General features: G+C 50.2%; 1 protein-coding gene across 1 annotated transcript; it reads left to right on the top strand.

Moving 5' to 3' along the window:
* Positions 1–662: 662 nt before the first annotated feature.
* PHGDH (phosphoglycerate dehydrogenase) lies at positions 663–17,327 on the top strand. The gene is made up of 12 exons (XM_083446524.1): positions 663–879; positions 4,307–4,458; positions 5,784–5,849; positions 6,510–6,564; positions 6,678–6,776; positions 6,957–7,089; positions 7,793–7,941; positions 8,734–8,886; positions 9,439–9,571; positions 15,729–15,856; positions 16,238–16,460; positions 17,099–17,327. Exons 1-12 carry the CDS (start codon positions 739–741, stop codon positions 17,245–17,247), a joined length of 1,581 nt encoding a protein of 526 aa, XP_083302650.1. The 5' UTR covers positions 663–738; the 3' UTR covers positions 17,248–17,327.
* The last annotated feature ends 219 nt before the right edge of the window (positions 17,328–17,546 follow it).

Genomic DNA, 17,546 nt, shown 5'->3' with positions numbered 1-17,546 from the left:
CCCCCAAGCCCTGGAGCGACGTGACAAGCACCAAAAATGAGACATCTAGCCTGCAGGCAGGACAGAGCAGAAGCGGCTGCAGTATTAGCTTCTGCCATGAGTTGCGAAGAGAATCCGACAACTTTTCCTGGGTCCCAGATGAAGGCAAAGTATAGTTTGCTTGGATAAGGGACTTATCAGGCATTTAAAATTGAGTGCACCTTACCAAGCTCAGTTTGTACCATATATTTAAGTAGGAATTCTCTGCCCGTCTTGCAGCCCAAGTGACCAAGTTGGTTGCACATCAGACATGAGTTCAGCATTTCTAAGCAGAACACCAAGGGAGGGGCATCCAATTATGGCACGCGCCCTCCAGGTGTTGCAGGACTCCAACTCCCATCATTCCCGACCGTTGGCCAAGCTGCCCGGAGCTGATGGGAACATCCGGAGAGACCCCTCGGGGAGTCCCGAGGTGGCGCGCGGATTGCAGGGAGCCCGGCACGTCCGCTGCAGGAAGCGGCACTTTCTGCCAGCCCAGCGGCTCCTGCTGCGCGTTTTGATGGATTTCTCCATTCCTCAGACAGTCAGCAGCCGGAGCGAGCCACGAGGGAGGGGCGGGCGCGAAGGCGGCCGAGGGAGGCCGAGCCCCTGGCCGGAGGGGCGCGGCGGGGCGGGGCCGGCCCGCTCCAATGGGGCGGCGGCGGCGAGAGGCGTCTTTAGGGCGCGCGGGGGAGCCTCGCCTTCTCCGGCGAGCGGACCATGGCGTCGGGCGCCGCGCTGCGGAAGGTGCTGCTCAGCGACAGCCTGGACCCGTCGTGCGCGCGGCTGCTGCGCGAGGCCGGCGTCGGCGTGGCGGAGAAGGCCGGGCTCAGCCCCGAGGAGCTGCTGGCCGAGATCCGGGTGAGCCCCGCCAGAGGCGAGCGCGGCGCCTTGGCCCCGCTCCTGCAGGGCGCGCGGCGGGGGGAGGTCCGAGGGCAGCCCCGGGAAGCAGAGCCCCCAGCAGCCCGGAGCATCTCCGGAGGAGAGAAGGGCGACAAGGGGTTTGGAAAGAAGTTTATCACGTTAGCATCTCAGGGTTGCCCCTCCTTTTGCAGGACACGTCCTCCTTTCCATGGGTATGTAAAATGAGAATCCTCCTAGTGATCCATAGTTAAAAGCAGAAGTCGGCAAATGTGTCCTCTTTTTTGCTCTTCAACATATGGCAAACCTGTATTGGAAGAAAGCAAGGTTCTGCAGTGACCCACATGCCGTCAGGGCACTTTGATAACTCTGAAAATGGTTGGGTTTTTTAGTTCCTCTTCCAAGCCTGAGACAGGCAGCACCAGCCCTAAGAATGCCTTGCTCCTTCATTAGCTGGGCAAGGCAGAACAAGCGCCGGCAACCCCAGGAAATGGAAGAGTTGGCATTGATCCATCTCTTCTTCACATTCCTGGTGTCGCCTGCTTTCCTCCTGGCTGAGCTACTCACACACTTGCTGCAACTCTCCAGTCCGGTATAGCTTAGAGCACCAGCTCACTCAGACACGGGAGAAGAGACCTTTAGAGTGGGGAAAGCGATGGAAAGAGGAGAAAACTTCAATAGGGAATGGGACAAATACAGACTACACTTAAGAGAGCTCTTTGGCAAGCTTTTAGTAACTCTTGCAACATTACAAAGACTTTGGATATTTTGGAGGACCATAATGTCGAAAAAGTATAATGTGCAGTTGATTTAGATATACAGTGGTACCTCGGGTTACATATGCTTCAGGTTACAGACTCCGCTAACCCAGAAATAGTACCTCGGGTTAAGAACTTTGCTTCAGGATGAGAACAGAAATCGTGCTCTGGCAGTGTGGCAGCAGCAGGAGGCCCCATTAGCTAAAGTGGTGCTTCAGGTTGAGAACAGTTTCAGGTTAAGAACGGACCTCCAGAACGAATTAAGTTCTTAACCCGAGGTACCACTGTACAGTCATACCTCATGTTGTGTCCAGGTTACGTGTTTTCGTGTTGCATCCCACAACAACCCGGAAGTACAGAAACCGGAAGTACTTCCAGGTTTTGCTGCTCGCGCATGCACAGAAGTGCTAAATGGTGCCGTGCGTGTGCGCAGATGGTGGCGCTTCGGCTTGCGTCAGTTCCATGTTATGGGCAGGCCTCCAGAACGGATCCCATCCATAACACGAGGTTCAACTGTATAAAGGATCCACGGAGGGGAGGAGGGGAGTCCTAAGATTTGGAAGAATCTTGTTTTATTTTAAAATTTAAATGTGGTAAATGTGAGTTTATTTTGTAAAATCAATAAAAATGATTTCAAAAAAAGAAAAGAAAAAGCAGAGACATTTTGATATTGAACAGTTAAAACTTGGTGTGTGACGTTTTTGACATCATGGATAAAATACAAAACAACTCTAAAGTAAAAATTGTAATTGTTCGGATAGTTTATCCAAGCACATGCACACAACTCTTCAGACATGCTGAAATTAGGATGCTTGCATTTTTCATTGCCTTCATTTTATTTTCCTATTTTGAAGCCAGATCTCAACCAATTTAGAGCAAGTGAAAGTATGCAGGGGGGACTCATTCAGGAAGCCCCCTTCCTTGGGGAGCTCACCTTCATTTCCGTGGGACTGGAGGAGAACATCACATAGGGTTGCACCCCTTGTTCCTTATATTTCACTGCTGCCCTACCACAGATGTTAGGGAAGGGCAAAAGTGTTTTCAGGTTGATCGCTTCTCTGCCTTTTCCTCTTTCATGGTCCTTAGCTTTATTTATAGACAATCTCCCATTCCCATTTCTCACAGGGAGGGGCTTTGTGGGAGAACCACTGGAAAATATTCCACCATGGAAAACTGCTGTTTTGATAAAATGTGGTTGGCTGGGGCTAAAGAAATGCTGCCTCTCCCAGTTTTTTGTGCTTGTATAGAACAGCTGAAGGTGCAGAATATCTGCTTGGTTTAGCCTCAGTTCTTGTGGAACGGGAATGAAACTTGCCTCCACCTGTCTGATTTTACAGCACTCCTCAGAATTTGAAAGACTAATAGCAGAGAATTTGATTAACTTTCCTCTTGATGTGTCAGCGTTCAGCACTCTCTGCCTTGAACCACATTGGCTGAAAACACCTTCCTCATCCCTATTCCAGCTTTTTCTGGTGAGGAGGGTGACAATGTTCTCCTTTGCAACATAAATTGCAAAAGCCAAACAACAGTGCATTTGTACATGTGTGTGTGTGCGCGCACACTGTCTATACTCCATGCCACTGAAAGCCATCCCAGCCGAATGGCAAGATTCTGCCCTTGTGGAATGGGCAGCCTTATGTGGCACTATTGTGTCCATCCTTTGTGGCTGAAAGTAGCTCCCAGATGGTCTTGTGAGTGAACTTGACGATCTGTCAAGGGGCCCAAGGGAGGAGGCTTTTTCCCTGGGTTCAGAGGGTTAAAGCCTCTCAAAATCAAAGCCATCACCCTGAATTGTTTGAGCCAGGCTGAGGACACAGACCCTGGTTCAATGGACTCTTGGCTGAGCCCTGTGGATAGGCAGCCAGTTGCTGAAGTATCTGGGCAGCCATCAGAGGCCAGCCATCCCATGCAGCCTGCGTGACAGTCATTGCAGTGCACCTGGAATTTGCATTTTGGGTTTCTCTGGCCATATTTTGGCTGCACTTTTGACTTTCTGCCTTAGCTCGGCTGCATTTGGGGACAGATGCTGGGGTACCCGCTTGGCATGGAGCCCTCAAAGCCAGGCCTCACCTGTTCATGGTAGAACAGGTCGACTGCAGGAGAGAGATCCCAGAACTGGAAGCAGATGGCCTGCTACTGTTACCTAAAGGTGGGACTTCTTTGGGAGATTTTGTGCCCATGGTGCCATAGTGCCCAACTTGACTTTTGCTGACTCTTTGCTCATAGCGCAACCCTGGTAACACTTCTGTGCGTCTCTTCCCATTCTTTCTCTCACAAGGGGCTGTGTGGCTGGAGACTGAGCTGAGGAACTGCTGGCATATTATATCCACAGATGTACCTATCAAGAGCCATTATTTACCTCAGTTCTGCACCTAGCATGGTCTAATCCTGCCTCCCTTGGCCTTCAGACATTTCAGAGTCAAACCCCCAGATAATAGTCCCACCCTAGTAGCTACGTTTGCATAAATTAAAGCATGGCATTCAAATTTCTGAATTTGCATACCGTAATACGTCATTCATGCACCTTAGAGAATTTGGCTATTGGTGCAAAATATTTGTTGCCTTGGCCAATGGTTTCAATTTTTTAAGCCCTGTTCCTCCGCCAGCCTCTCTGCTGGCTTCCGGTTCTCTAGGCAGCCCTTTGCTCACTCCTGCTGTGATTTCTTTAGGACTGCGATGGGCTCATTGTGCGATCTGCCACCAAAGTGACTGCAGAGGTCATCAATGCTGCTGAGAAGCTGCAGGTCATTGGTAGAGCCGGGACTGGCGTGGACAATGTGGATGTCGATGCCGCTACGAGGAAAGGAATCCTGGTCATGAAGTAAGCCGCTTCTCACATGGGCGCAGGGGGTGTCACAAGATCAGAGGAAGCCTGGCAGGAAGGCTGTCCAAAGAAGGTGGAGGCCAACAACCTATTAGTTCAAGATCCCCCAAGGTATCCCCCCCACATAGTCACACACGCACAACGTAGTTCATAGAATTGTAAATTTGTAGGGTTCGAAGGGACATCTAGTCCAACTCTCTGCAATGCGGGAATCTCACAAAGCAGGAAGGGGGAGTCCACCGCCTCCTGAGGGAGTCTGTTCCACTGTTGAACTAATAATAATAATAATAATAATAATAATAATAATAATACTTATACCTCACCCCTATGACTGGGTTGCCCCAGCTAGTCTAGATAGCTTCCATCATCATATAAAAAACACAGTGAAACGTCAAACATTAAAAACTTCCCAATACAGGGCTGCCTTCAGATGTCTTCGGAAAGTCATATAATTGTTCATCTCTGACATCTGATAGAAGGGTGCTCCACAGAGCAGGCACCACTGCCAAGGAGTACCAGAAAACAAGCTTTTTTAATCTTCCATGTGACAGCCCTTTAGATATGTGGAGGTGGCTATCCTGTGTCCTCTTAGTCTCCTCCAGGCTAAACAGACCCACCTCCCTCAAGCGTTCCTCATATGGCTTGGTTTCCAGTCCCTTGATCATCTTGGTTGCCCTCTTCTGCAAACATTCCAGCTTGTTTTGGAGCTGGGCTCTCTGCCAAAACATTCAGTCCCAGGGACAGGGATTTTCCCCTGTGCTCCCTAGTGCCATGTAACTTTGAGTGATCCTTGGCATAGCAAGGGGGGAGGGCGAGCTGTACTTGTCTCCCTTAACCACAGTTAACACTAATCATATTTCTCAGTTCAGCTATATTGGGTAATTGCAATTTACTGAAAATTAAAGCAACAGCTTCTTCCTCCTAACTGCACCACAGGAGGAGAGGGAGCAAAGTATTATTCTGCCTGTGAGGAATATTTCAGGTGATAACACATCATGCTCATTAGGGGGATTGAGATGCATTGCTAGCTTTGCCCAAATTTGTACAAGCAGAACTTGGGAGGAAAGTTGTCTCATGTGTCCACAGGGAGTGGGGGGGGTGTGTGCTCAGACACGGAGCTTTTGAGCACTGACCTGTGCCTTGGTGGGCAGGTGTGGGTGAGCCCTAAAGGTCTACACAAGAGGGATGCCAGGGAGTATTTGCTGTCTCTGAAGAACAACAGGCACAGAGTTCACAGCTCTCATTGTGGAAGAGTTGGGGGGCCTCGGAGCTTTTTGCCAGGGGCTCCACCCAACTTCCTCTGCTTTTGTTTTGCTCCTCAGCACACCGACTGGCAACAGCCTCAGTGCGGCCGAGCTGACGTGTGGCATGGTCATGAGCCTGGCAAGGTAGGTGATGGGGCTCTGGGAAGAGAACAAGGCCTTCCAGAAGCACCGGCTGCACCGCACTGCATCTCTTTGGGCTTGAGAAGAGCCTGTAGCTCTCCCCAACGACATGTTTCACATGGAGCTGCGCACTATCTGTGCAGACATACTCCATAGAACTAGGGCAGCCCCCTTCTTGTCACAGAAAAGCAGCTTTGGAGGGGCGCCTCACCCTTCCCTCCTGTTATTTTTCGGCTGAAACCCATCTCTTCAAGCTACACGTTCCTATGCAGAAAAGGGCCCTCGCATACACATCTGAAACCCTGTTTGGGAAAGGGGATGTTTTGGGAGGTGGATTCTAGAAGAATAGGGAAAGGGCGAAGCCATTCCCTGCCACTGTTCTACTCCAAATGTCCTCCTCCTGCAGTTCCTTTGCCTCATAAGAAGTAGCTGTTAGGTTTTGTTACACAAACAAAACACAAACACACTTGTGAAAATTTCCATAGCTGTGTCTCTTTTGGACACAGGCCATTCCTACCTTTGGGAAAATGAGCTTCCCCCACAACCAAAACAATCTTAAATCTTCTGCACCAACATGTCCAAGAGAAGAAGACATGCAGATGGCTCCTCTGCTGTGGCTTGCGCCTTTGTTGGAACCTGCTAAACTGGAGTCTTTCATTTCAGGCAAATCCCACAAGCTGCAGCTTCAATGAAGGAAGGGAAATGGGATCGAAAGAAGGTAGGAGGCTGGGTTGGGGTCTCCATCTCCCGCTGCGCTGCTGGGGCGCAGGAAGGAGGCTGCGCAGGCAAGGCCTGCCATCTTCTCACACGGAGGTGTGCTTTTTGCCTTAGTTCATGGGGATGGAGCTTCAGGGGAAGACACTGGGCATTCTTGGCCTAGGCAGGATCGGGCGAGAAGTGGCTGTCCGGATGCAGTCCTTTGGCATGAAGGTAAGAATGCCCTTACAGAGGGGGACCACTTGTGGTCTGGAGGAGGCACATCCTGCGGCCCTGATCCGTTGCCTTCTCAAGAGGCCCTATGCCTCTCTTCCATGCTGGGGGTGTTGAGATGGGGTGGGGAATCTCAGTGACCTTAAAGAGCTCTCGGTCTCTCTCCGCCTTGGCCTTCAGACCATAGGCTATGACCCCATCATCACTCCCGAGGAATCTGCTGCTTTTGGAGTTGAGCAGCTGCCTTTGGAACAAGTCTGGCCGCTGTGTGATTTCATCACCGTCCACACCCCTCTGCTGCCTTCCACCACAGGTAAGGGGTGCTCCTGGGGACTGCCAGAGGTGATCCTGCAGGGTCCTGGGCTGCTTGTGTGCCTGCAGAGTGCTCCACTGGGAAGCTGCCTGGTTCCACCACAAATGGGGCAGCAGGGCTGTGTGTGGGGACTGAGGAGCCCCCACACCTTGCTTGGGCGTGGGAAGTTGGCTGAAGCAGCAGAGGCAGCCCAGCCTTCGCACGGGGGGAGTGCAGAAGGTGGATCATGGATGTGAGGGAGGAAGGGTGCTGCCAGAAAGAAAAGTCGGTGGATCACCTCAAGCGGGAGACATACAGCTGGTACAGAAAGGCAGCAGGGGAAAGCTGTATTGTTGCTGCCATAATAATAACGATGTTTGCCTGATGGCTTGTTTTTCATAATTCTGTTTCTGTTACTCATGCAGAGGAGCAAAGAGTTAATACGCAGGAAAGCGTCAGAAACTTCTCCTGGCACTCGATGCATTTTTCAAATTTTTCAACTTTAGGATTAGAAAACTGCTTCCTTCTTTAAGAAACTGAAAGCTTGATTTCCAGGGTGGCACCCATCTACATTTGGGGATGTGGTAATCATAGACGTGCAGCCCCAAAGCCCCCCAGGGGATGGTGGGCTCGCTTTGCCGCCCCCTCCTCAGGAAAGCCGGCTGCGGCTGGAGTGGCGTGGGAGCTGTTGCCACCTGTGTTTTGACGGCTGCCTCCTTTCCAGGGCTCCTGAATGACGCCACCTTTGCTCGGTGCCGGCGTGGGGTCCAGGTGATCAATTGCGCCCGAGGAGGCATTGTGGATGAGGGTGCCCTTTTGCGAGCCCTGCAGTCTGGCCAGTGTGGGGGAGCAGCCCTAGATGTCTTCACGGAGGTGAGGTGCTTGGGCATTGGACTTCATTCCCTGGCTTTCCTTGGGGTGCCACCAGGATCTCTTTCAATGCCTCAGGCGGCACACAAGCCCTTCCTGCTTTTGTGTGGTGGCTGGAATGCCAGCATGTGGCAAGAGGGTCTCATCCAGTGCCTTGCCTTAGAGCAGACAGCCCTTCTGCTCCCCTGGCACAGATCAGCCGCACCAAAGAGGCTCGTGGAGGAAATGCTGCTGGTGAGGGAAGCCTTTGGAGTGAGCGCCTGAGCCTTGCCAGGACTTTGCTGAATGTGGAAGCATGAAAGGGCTCCAGGACTCCTCCCCTGGCTCCCAGAGAAGATGGCTATCTTTGCAGCCTTGGGCTTGAGGGTGTGAGAACAGAAGAGCGTGGCTGCTGGATCAGGCCTGGGGCCAACCATATGGCTGTGGGAAGCCAGCCAGCAGAACAGGAGCGCAAGAGCAGCCCTCTCCGCTCCCCTGGTTGCCAGCCGTTGGCCTTGAGAAGCATGGCTGCCTCGGGGCTGGTAGCCCTTGAGAGCTACTCTCCTCCAGGAATTTGCCTCGTCCTCTTCCAAAGTCCTCCATGTTGGGGGCCACCACTTCTCCTGTGGGAGCGATTGCCGTAGTTTAACTCTGCGCTGTGTGAAGGACTTCCTTTTGTCTGTCCTGAATCTCCCAACATTCCCCTTCACTGGCCGCCCGCGAGAGATCAGCTTGGACAAGGAAGCCGTACAAAATGCTTTGTGGCTACAAGGCAGGCCTTAGCAACCGACTTGGCTCTTCTTCTTCCCCCTCCAGGAGCCACCCACGGACAAGGCCTTGGTAAACCACCCCAATGTCATCTGCTGCCCCCACTTGGGTGCCAGCACCAGAGAAGCTCAGAGTCGCTGTGGCAGGGAGATTGCAGTGCAAATAGTGGACTGGGCCCAGGGCAGGGCACTGGTTGGCGCCGTGAGTCCTTCTCTTCAGTTGTTCTTCTTGTTTTTCAATTTATAAAATTAATCTTAATATTGGTTTTTAGTTTAAATCTGTGGTTTATTTTGGGGTTTTTTGTTCTTTTTTGTTTTGTTTTGTTTTCTAAAATTTGAGCTTTTTAGCAATTTAAGATGCAAAAAAGCTGTTCTGCAAAGCATGAGCATGTTGGTTTTCTCAACGCTTGTTTAAAGATAAGCTTGTTAGATAAAGCAAAATATTCTGCAGTGCAACTCGGCAGACTTGCAAAGTGTCACGTGGCAGTCTGGCTCAACTTCTTTGCAAAGCAAGTGTCTCGCTTTGATCCAGCAAGCTCAGCATTTGCACTCTTCAACTGCCAATATCACTGTTTAGCAAATGATAGCAACAGTAGAACTGAGCCCAGGCAAGGTCTTTGGGTGGATGCCTGGGTAGGTTTGCAGGAAGGCAGAAGGAGAAGCGCTGCCCTTCATTAAAAGGGTTGTCATTGGGGCTTGGATCCCAGGCAGTACAAGCAGGAGAAATGGAGCAGAGGTTTTTTCTTTCCCTCAGGTCAATGGCCAAGCTCTCCACAGTGCATATGCACCTCATACCAAGCCATGGATTGCCCTGGCCAGGGCCCTGGGGACTGTGCTGCAGGCACTGAGCCACCCAGTGAATGGAGACGTTCAGGTTGTCACTCACGGTGAGAGGAGAGATCCAGGAGCAGCACTGGGCTGGAGATCCTGTCGGGTTTTATTTTTTAAATGCCTAAGTCTATTTACCCCTCTGCTTTTGCTCTCTCGCCTCTCCTTAGTGCAGGGTTCTGTGTTCTTGTGCTTTAAAACCCCTTCTTCATTCTGTGTGAAAAACAGTTGAATTTAGCAACCCATATCAATGAGTTTTTGCCACTCATGAACCATTTACTTTTAAGGCAATTGCTGCAACCATGATGAGTGCAAGCTTGTTTTTCTATATGTAGGAACATCCAAGGTTCTCAGGGAGCTGAATCCTGTATCGGGTCCTCCTTTACGTGCTGGTGCAGAAGACACAGAGCCCTGCTTATTTAGCTACCACAAGGCTGGGGAAACCTCGCTGTGATCCAACTGCAAGCGGAGATTGGAATATCCCTGAAGAGAGAAATCTTATCTCCTCTTATGGAAAACTCCCTTCAGAAGAACAGCAGGCTATTCTCGATAGATTGGATCTACTCAAACAAAGACTTCTATCGCAAGGGGACCCCTCTATACCGATGAGAGAGGAGAGCAGGCGCTCCACGTCCCACATGGTGTCTCCATCAAATGCCCTGACAATTTCTCAACCTGTTATCTTGTTACCCCCTACTGATCTGAATCAGCAGTCACCTGTTGACCTACAACACCATTCTACCGTGGAGGAAGTCGATAAACTCAATACTCCCATCTCAGTCCTTATGCCCAATCAAAATATGGAAGTTGATGACTCCTTTGCCTCAATGCCTGAGCTAGAATCTACCCTGCCTGAAGATCACCAGGAAATGACTATACATGCACCATCCTCACGTTCATGTCCTTTAATACATCTGCGTGATAATTCCTCCCCATCTGCGCAGCAACTACAAGTGATGGCTGGAACACCTCTTAGCGCTACCCTGGTTAAGACTGATAATTCTGACGGATCTACTAGTGTAGCCCATCAAAGACTTGTTACTACTCACCTCAATGAACAGCATCCGACCTCACCAACTTTGCCTAATTCTTCCTTCCCGGCAAAGCCCTTCCTGCCCGTTAATGTTACCAAATCATCGATACAATTAACACGGAAGAAGACCTTATCCGCACAAACTAAAATTACCGATTTCCTTATGGGTCCTCGTTCTACCTCCAAGAACCCATTAAACAACTCAAAGTGACAATTACCGGGACAGCACAAGGACTCGACATTATCAATACTTAGCTGGAACATTGCTGGTTGGAGAACCAAAAAATCAGACCCCGAATTCAGGAAGTACATAAATTCATTTAAAATCATTCTATTCCAAGAAACATGGGATGAGGAAGAAATTACCATAGACGGCTTTGATCTTCTAACACTTCCGGCCTCCCCTTCTTTGAAAGGTGGTCGCCCCAAAGGGGGCCTTTTGATTGGGATTTCACTCCAACTTCGCGCCAAATTCACTCTGGTACGGGCTTCCCCGCCTTTTGCTCTATCTGGACTGATCACAGAAGGGAAGTCCTCATTACTAATTACTAATGTTTATCTCCCCCCCGAAGGCTCAGCGCCTGATCTTGATTGGAGATGGGAATCATTTGAAAATCACCTACTGTCATGTCATACTAAATGCCCTAACTCGTACTCCTTAATTGGGGGAGACTTTAATGCTCGTATTGCCACAAATTGGGACTTACTAACCAAGTCCAAATGGTGGACTCCTCCATGTTTGGACAATTTTGACTTGGAACATGCCAGAATTAGAACTTCAAAGGACAACAGAGTAAACAAAGCAGGAGTGACACTTTACCAAATGGTCATTCGCCTGAATCTAGTATTTTTGAACGGCACCTTCCCCCCCGATATACCGGGGGAGTTCACTCACCTGGGACTAACATCTAACAGTGTTATCGATTACCTCTTGATCTCCGCAAATCTGGCCGTCAATGTACTTTCCTTCCAAGTTGAAAACCAACATTTCAGTGATCACCTCCCAATAGTGACCACTCTGTCATTGTTCCGGTGCCAGAATGACAATAAACACTCAGTCCTTCTGGAAACCTCATCATCGATCAAAATAAGAGGGATCAAATGGTCGGAGGCTGTGGCCCAAAAATATCAGGTTTTCTTCCATAGGGAAATCAACGCCTACTTACCTCAAATAACTACTGATTTACAAGATTCCAATTCGGTCTTGAAACTTTTTAACCTTCTTATAACAGACCTTACCACTTTTTTTACATCACCTCCTCAAAAGGTGAAAGTGGCGCATTGCAGTGCTGGGGCCCCCTGGTTTAACATCTCTTGCAAACAAGCAAGATCCCTTCTTCGTTCCATCTATAATGAATACAAAAACTCTAATGCTCAGGCTCTACCATCTTCCTATTTACAAGCCAAAAGAGCATACAAACAGACTTTAAAGCTGGCCAAACGCGAGTGGTATCAAAAACGTTGGCGAGCCTTGATTGCGGCCTCGAGATCCCGCAGACCACAGGAATTTTGGGCTCTGATAAACAAAAGAGGAAGGAAGTACCCACTGACGATTATCCCTGCGCCCACATGGGAACAATTCCTGAGTAAATATTTCTCCTTGGCAGAGGAATCCAACTCATCCACGGAACTACGAGCCGACCATCTACCTTTGTGGCCCTCCACTGACCCGGACCTGATAATGGACTTGATATTAGATCTGAAAACGGGCAAAGCCCCCGGGCCGGATTTAGTCCCTGCTGAGGTTATTGTTGCGCAACCAAGGTGGTGGGCTGAAATTCTGGCCAAAGTTTTTGATGCAATTAATTCTACGGGGCTTATCCCTAGGTCATGGAAGGAGGCCGTGATCGTGCCAGTCCATAAAAAGGGTCCCCCTGCTGACCCGGAGAACTATCGGAACATCAACCTTTTGTCTATCATCGGGAAAATTTATGCAAAATTTTTGCTGTCCAAGCTGTCCCATTGGGCAAACGACTCAAATTTGATTGGCCATGAGCAAGCGGGCTTTAGGAACAATTACTCGACCTCTGACCATATGGTAATCATGTATCATCTTGCCAGAAAATATTCTGCCCCGAGTCGGGGGCGCCTATGTGTCGCTTTTATAGACCTAAAGGCTGCCTTCGACAGTATCCCAAGAAATTGCCTATGGAAGAAATTAGAGAGATGGGGCATAGATAGAAGGCTGTTATGGCTTATAACCCAATTACACCATGGGTCGTCGGCTAGAGTGAGACTCACACCGGCGGGAAACCTATCCAACGAGGTCCCAATAAATAGAGGTGTGCGCCAAGGCTGCATTTTGGCCCCACTCCTCTTCAACCTGTTTATTAGCGATATGAAGCTCTCTCTGAACGAGTCTCAAGCCAACATTCATGCCCCCCGCCTAGCTGATTTTCGCTGCCCTTTGCTCCTATATGCCGACGATGCAGCGATCCTTTCCTACTCTAGAGTTGGTTTATGCAGAGCTCTAAAGATTTTTGCGGCTTATTGCAAACTTAACCATCTGACAATTAATCATGGGAAATCTAAAGTCCTGGTCTTTTCCAGGTCTCGGAAAACTTACAGCTGGAAGTTAGATGGAGTCCAATTAGAACAGGTTTTCAAATTTAAATACCTGGGAGTCTTTTTTCATTACAATCTAAGCTGGAAGCCACAGATACAGTATTTACTAAACAAAGGGAAAACAATACTTAATACTCTACTCCAATTTCTTGCGGCCGACGGAGCCTCTCACATCCCTTCTGCATTGAAGGTATACCACGCAAAAGTGGTTTCCACCCTCTGTTATGCTGCCCCGCTCTGGGCCCCAGGGTCCAATTTAACATCACTGGGGACATTGCAGAATCAGTTTCTCCGTCGCCTTCTGAAACTCCCCATGTGTGTGAGCAACGCAGCCATACGTCTGGAGTTAAGGATTGCATCATTGGAGACTGTCATCTGGAAGCGAGTCTTTGGCTATTGGCTGTCCAGCTGGCATAGGCTTCCCGACCATTACCTTTTTCAGTGCCTCTGGCGAGACGTCTTTGTCAATCCGTGGGTAGGAAAAATCCATACCAAACTTCTGAGCATCGGAATTTCCCCAGCGGACTCCTTAAAGATGAACTTACGCTCAGCCAAAAGCCTTATTGAGCAAAGATTAGCGGACATTGAAAATCAACACAACCTCGCCAGGGGTGGGGGTGTCTGCTCCCCCAGGTATCACGGAATAACCCCACCACTTGGCCTTCCATCATACATGTCATCTCTTTCATCAGTACCACACCGACGTGCATTTATTTGTGCAAGGTTCAATGTCTTTCCATCGAACCTGCTGAACCACAGATTTTCCAAGGGTTTGGTGTCTCCGCTATGCGTGTGTGACGGGGAAACTGTTGAATCTCTTTCACATATAATGTTCAACTGTCCCCTACATAGCATAGCCAGGGCTAAATTCCTGGGTCCTGCTTTACTGCGCTTGGTTGGCAGGCCTGCTGAGTCACACGCCGCACTGCTTTTGCAGGATACAGATCCTTCTGTAACTCTGCAGGTGGCGAGATTTCTGAATGCGGTTATCTCACACTCAAAAACCACCAAACAACAACAACAACATCAAAACTAATTGGACTGTTATGATGAGAGTGCATGTCGGAGTTCGACTTCAGTTTTCCTTTTCTGCGATCCGTCCCTTGGAGCTCTCCTGGCCCTAAGCTGTCACTTGGCTCTGCTCAATGACCCATCCTTGCATCGTGGTGTTCACCTTCTGTTGTCGGATATATCTGTTTTTATGTCCCTGTGTTTTTATGTTTGTACATATTTTATGGGCTAATAGCCGTAAAAAATAAAAATAAAAATAAAAGTTCTCACTGAGCCACCCAGTGAATGGAGACGTTCAGGTTGTCACTCACGGTGAGAGGAGAGATCCAGGAGCAGCACTGGGCTGGAGATCCTGTCGGGTTTTATTTTTTAAATGCCTAAGTCTATTTACCCCTCTGCTTTTGCTCTCTCGCCTCTCCTTAGTGCAGGGTTCTGTGTTCTTGTGCTTTAAAACCCCTTCTTCATTCTGTGTGAAAAACAGTTGAATTTAGCAACCCATATCAATGAGTTTTTGCCACTCATGAACCATTTACTTTTAAGGCAATTGCTGCAACCATGATGAGTGCAAGCTTGTTTTTCTATATGTAGGAACATCCAAGGTTCTCAGGGAGCTGAATCCTGTATCGGGTCCTCCTTTACGTGCTGGTGCAGAAGACACAGAGCCCTGCTTATTTAGCTACCACAAGGCTGGGGAAACCTCGCTGTGGCTGGACTCCCAACTCCACACCAACGCGGCTCATGGCCAGCACGGGTCCTGGGAGCTGTAGGCCCAGCCTTGCGGGGGGGGGGGCTCAGGTCCCCCCGCCACATGCTCTATCAGTTGTTCTGCAGCCCTCTTGAAAGCTGCTCCTTTGTCTCCTCCTCTGGCCTTTCTGCCTCCTCGCCATGCTGCTTCGTCCTCCTGCAACTTGCCTATCGCAGGCCCAGCGCTCTGCCCTGCTGCTTTGGGTGTGTGCTTGCTCTTCTCCCTCCTCCCTGCTCTTCTGCCAAGTCCACAAGGTCTTGGTGGGGAGAGGCCTGCCCCTAACTGCCTGCGTCCCCCTCTGCTCTTGCTGCTAAGGAAACATGAGCAGTCTGTCATGCGTGGTACTAATGAACACACAGAAGAGGTGAGAATGTGGTCCGTTGCTGCAGTGTTGCAGTTGAGGAGAAGCAATGGGATCTTGATGTGTTGCTGCAGCTGCAGTGAGGCTTGTGGGCTTGTTTACCGGCCCTGATGCTGTCCCTTTAACAGCAGCCTGATGGCTGAGCAAGTGAACCTTTCCCCCTGCTATTTAAGGTGCCAGTATGGGGCCTGTGTAAAGGGAAAGGGGTGGGGGGCTGTTAGCCCACCCGGCGGCTTTTGTCTCGGATTCCCACTGGAGGGGAGCTAGTGAGAGGCTTGCACACGAGGAGGCAGCAGCCCCAGTGTTGCTTTTCACAGATACCGCCAAGAAGCAAGTCAGGCCCCAGGGTCCTGCTGACTGGGGTGTCTGGTTCTGGCACAGCCCTTGATCAGATGGTCCGGTCTCTTCATTGACTCGTCTTCTGGTTGCAGGGTGAGGACAGGACAGGAAACACGCAGGACACTTTTAAAATTAATTGACCATGCCTGTCACACTCACTAGGTGCAACCTTGCAGAAGGCGGGCAGCTACCTGAGCCCTGCCGTGGCCATCGGCCTCCTTAAGGAAACTCTGCAGAAGGACGCGAACCTTGTCAATGGGCTTCTCCTGGCACAGGAATCTGGGCTGAAGGTACGTCTGGTGCCCTCCTGAGTGGGGGGCTGAGCAGTGGGGTCTTTGAGCCTTTCCTTTGGTCTGCTCAGGAGAGGATGGTGTCTCCCCCCCCCCCAGACATGGTTTTTATCTTTGCAGCTGCAAAACAGTCAGAAACTCAACTGGTGCAGCTTCCTCAGCACAGATATGTGGCTCAGTTTCACATACTGAATTTCTGCCCATTGAGCAGATTTTGCACTTGCCCTCTCAGCAGGGGCCTTGCTGTTCCCTGCCTCTCTCTCTTGCTCCATGATGGGCAAGAGCTGAGCTCGCTTCGAGTTCCCCAAAGAGGGAATCTGGAAGCAGATCTCCTCCGCAATGAACAGGCTCTGCATCTCTTTTGCCATTTCCCCCTTGCAGATCACCACAACCCACAGTGGCAGAGCCCTGGGTAGTGACGAGGCCCTGCTGCAACTTTCTGCACAAGAGTCACCCTATGTGTTAGTTGGGTCTGTGGAAGGCAGCACTCCTGTCCTGCATGAACTCAGCGGAGCCGTCTTCAAACAGCATGTTCCCCTCTCCGGCACTCTGCTGTTCTACAGAGCCAAGACCTCCGATGCCAGCCTGTTGCCAACCGTCCTTGGTGAGGAGAGGCCTCCTCTTCCCTTTCAGAGCTCCCTAATCTAACAATTGGCACAGGGAAACCCTTGTCTCTTGACAGTGCATCCTTCACTCTCCGGGGCCGTGTAACAGAAGAGGGCTTTGCTGGGACGGAGCTTGTCAGGCCTGGAATTGCTGCTCCAACCCTGTAAGGGCATGTGCCAATGCTTGAGGGTTCTAACACCCCACAGATGAGGAAGGATTGGGGTGAAAAGGAGGAGGAAGGGATCCTGGGTGGGATGAACAGGAAATGGGAAACCTCTGGGGATGGTTGGGTGAAGACACCAACAAGGAAAACCTCAAGGGTGGGGAACAGATGCAGGGAAGGGCAGGTGCAGAGAGCAGCTGTAGACAGGTAAGGGAAGAAATGGTCTCTCTTTCCCAGGGAGAGGTTTGTGCCGCCCTCAGGCTTCCTCAGGAAGTTGGCCACACCTGGGTACTCCTTAAGGGGCGCAAAACTTCTCTTACCCAGCATACGGCCATGACTGTGTCCCATTATCTGCAGCCCCAATGTTAGATCTTATTCCTCCCCAATAGAAGCCATTTTAGCCAAATAGAGCAGTCTGATCTCACTGTATTTGTCTCCTAGGATGCATGGACTCAATGTTGTTTTGTTTGCAGGACTGCTGGGGAAGGCAGAGCTGCTGTCATACCACCGTTCCAGCACCGTGGCTGGGCAGGCATGGAACGTCCTGAGTGTGTCTTCTGCCCTACAAAACCTCCAGGAGCTGAAGCGACACGTGACAGAAGCTGTTCAGGTTGCCCTTTAAGCTGTGGTTCAAAACCTGGCAGGGCCAGCAAGTTTCCTTAATTAAATGTTGCACATTCCAATAAAAAGAATTTGCAAAAACTGCTGTCCACTGCATCCTTGAGCTACAAGAGCCGAGGGGTAACATTTTTGTTGATATCGGTCTGTCTTGAGAGACAATGGAGTGCACCTCCAGGGGTGAAGTCAAACCACTGCATTAGCAGCCCTGAAGTGACCTCTCCAGAGCACAGGCCTGGGGGCAATGTGTGTGAAGGTCCTGGACTACCCAGGTGAGAAGACCCCTCTTTTGGCCTCGCTGAG

Source organism: Podarcis tiliguerta (assembly GCF_965153285.1).
Source record: "Podarcis tiliguerta genome assembly, chromosome: 6".
Lineage (NCBI taxonomy): Eukaryota > Metazoa > Chordata > Lepidosauria > Squamata > Lacertidae > Podarcis > Podarcis tiliguerta.
Note: the sequence above shows the minus strand (reverse complement) of the source record. Positions and strands in the feature narration are given on the sequence as shown.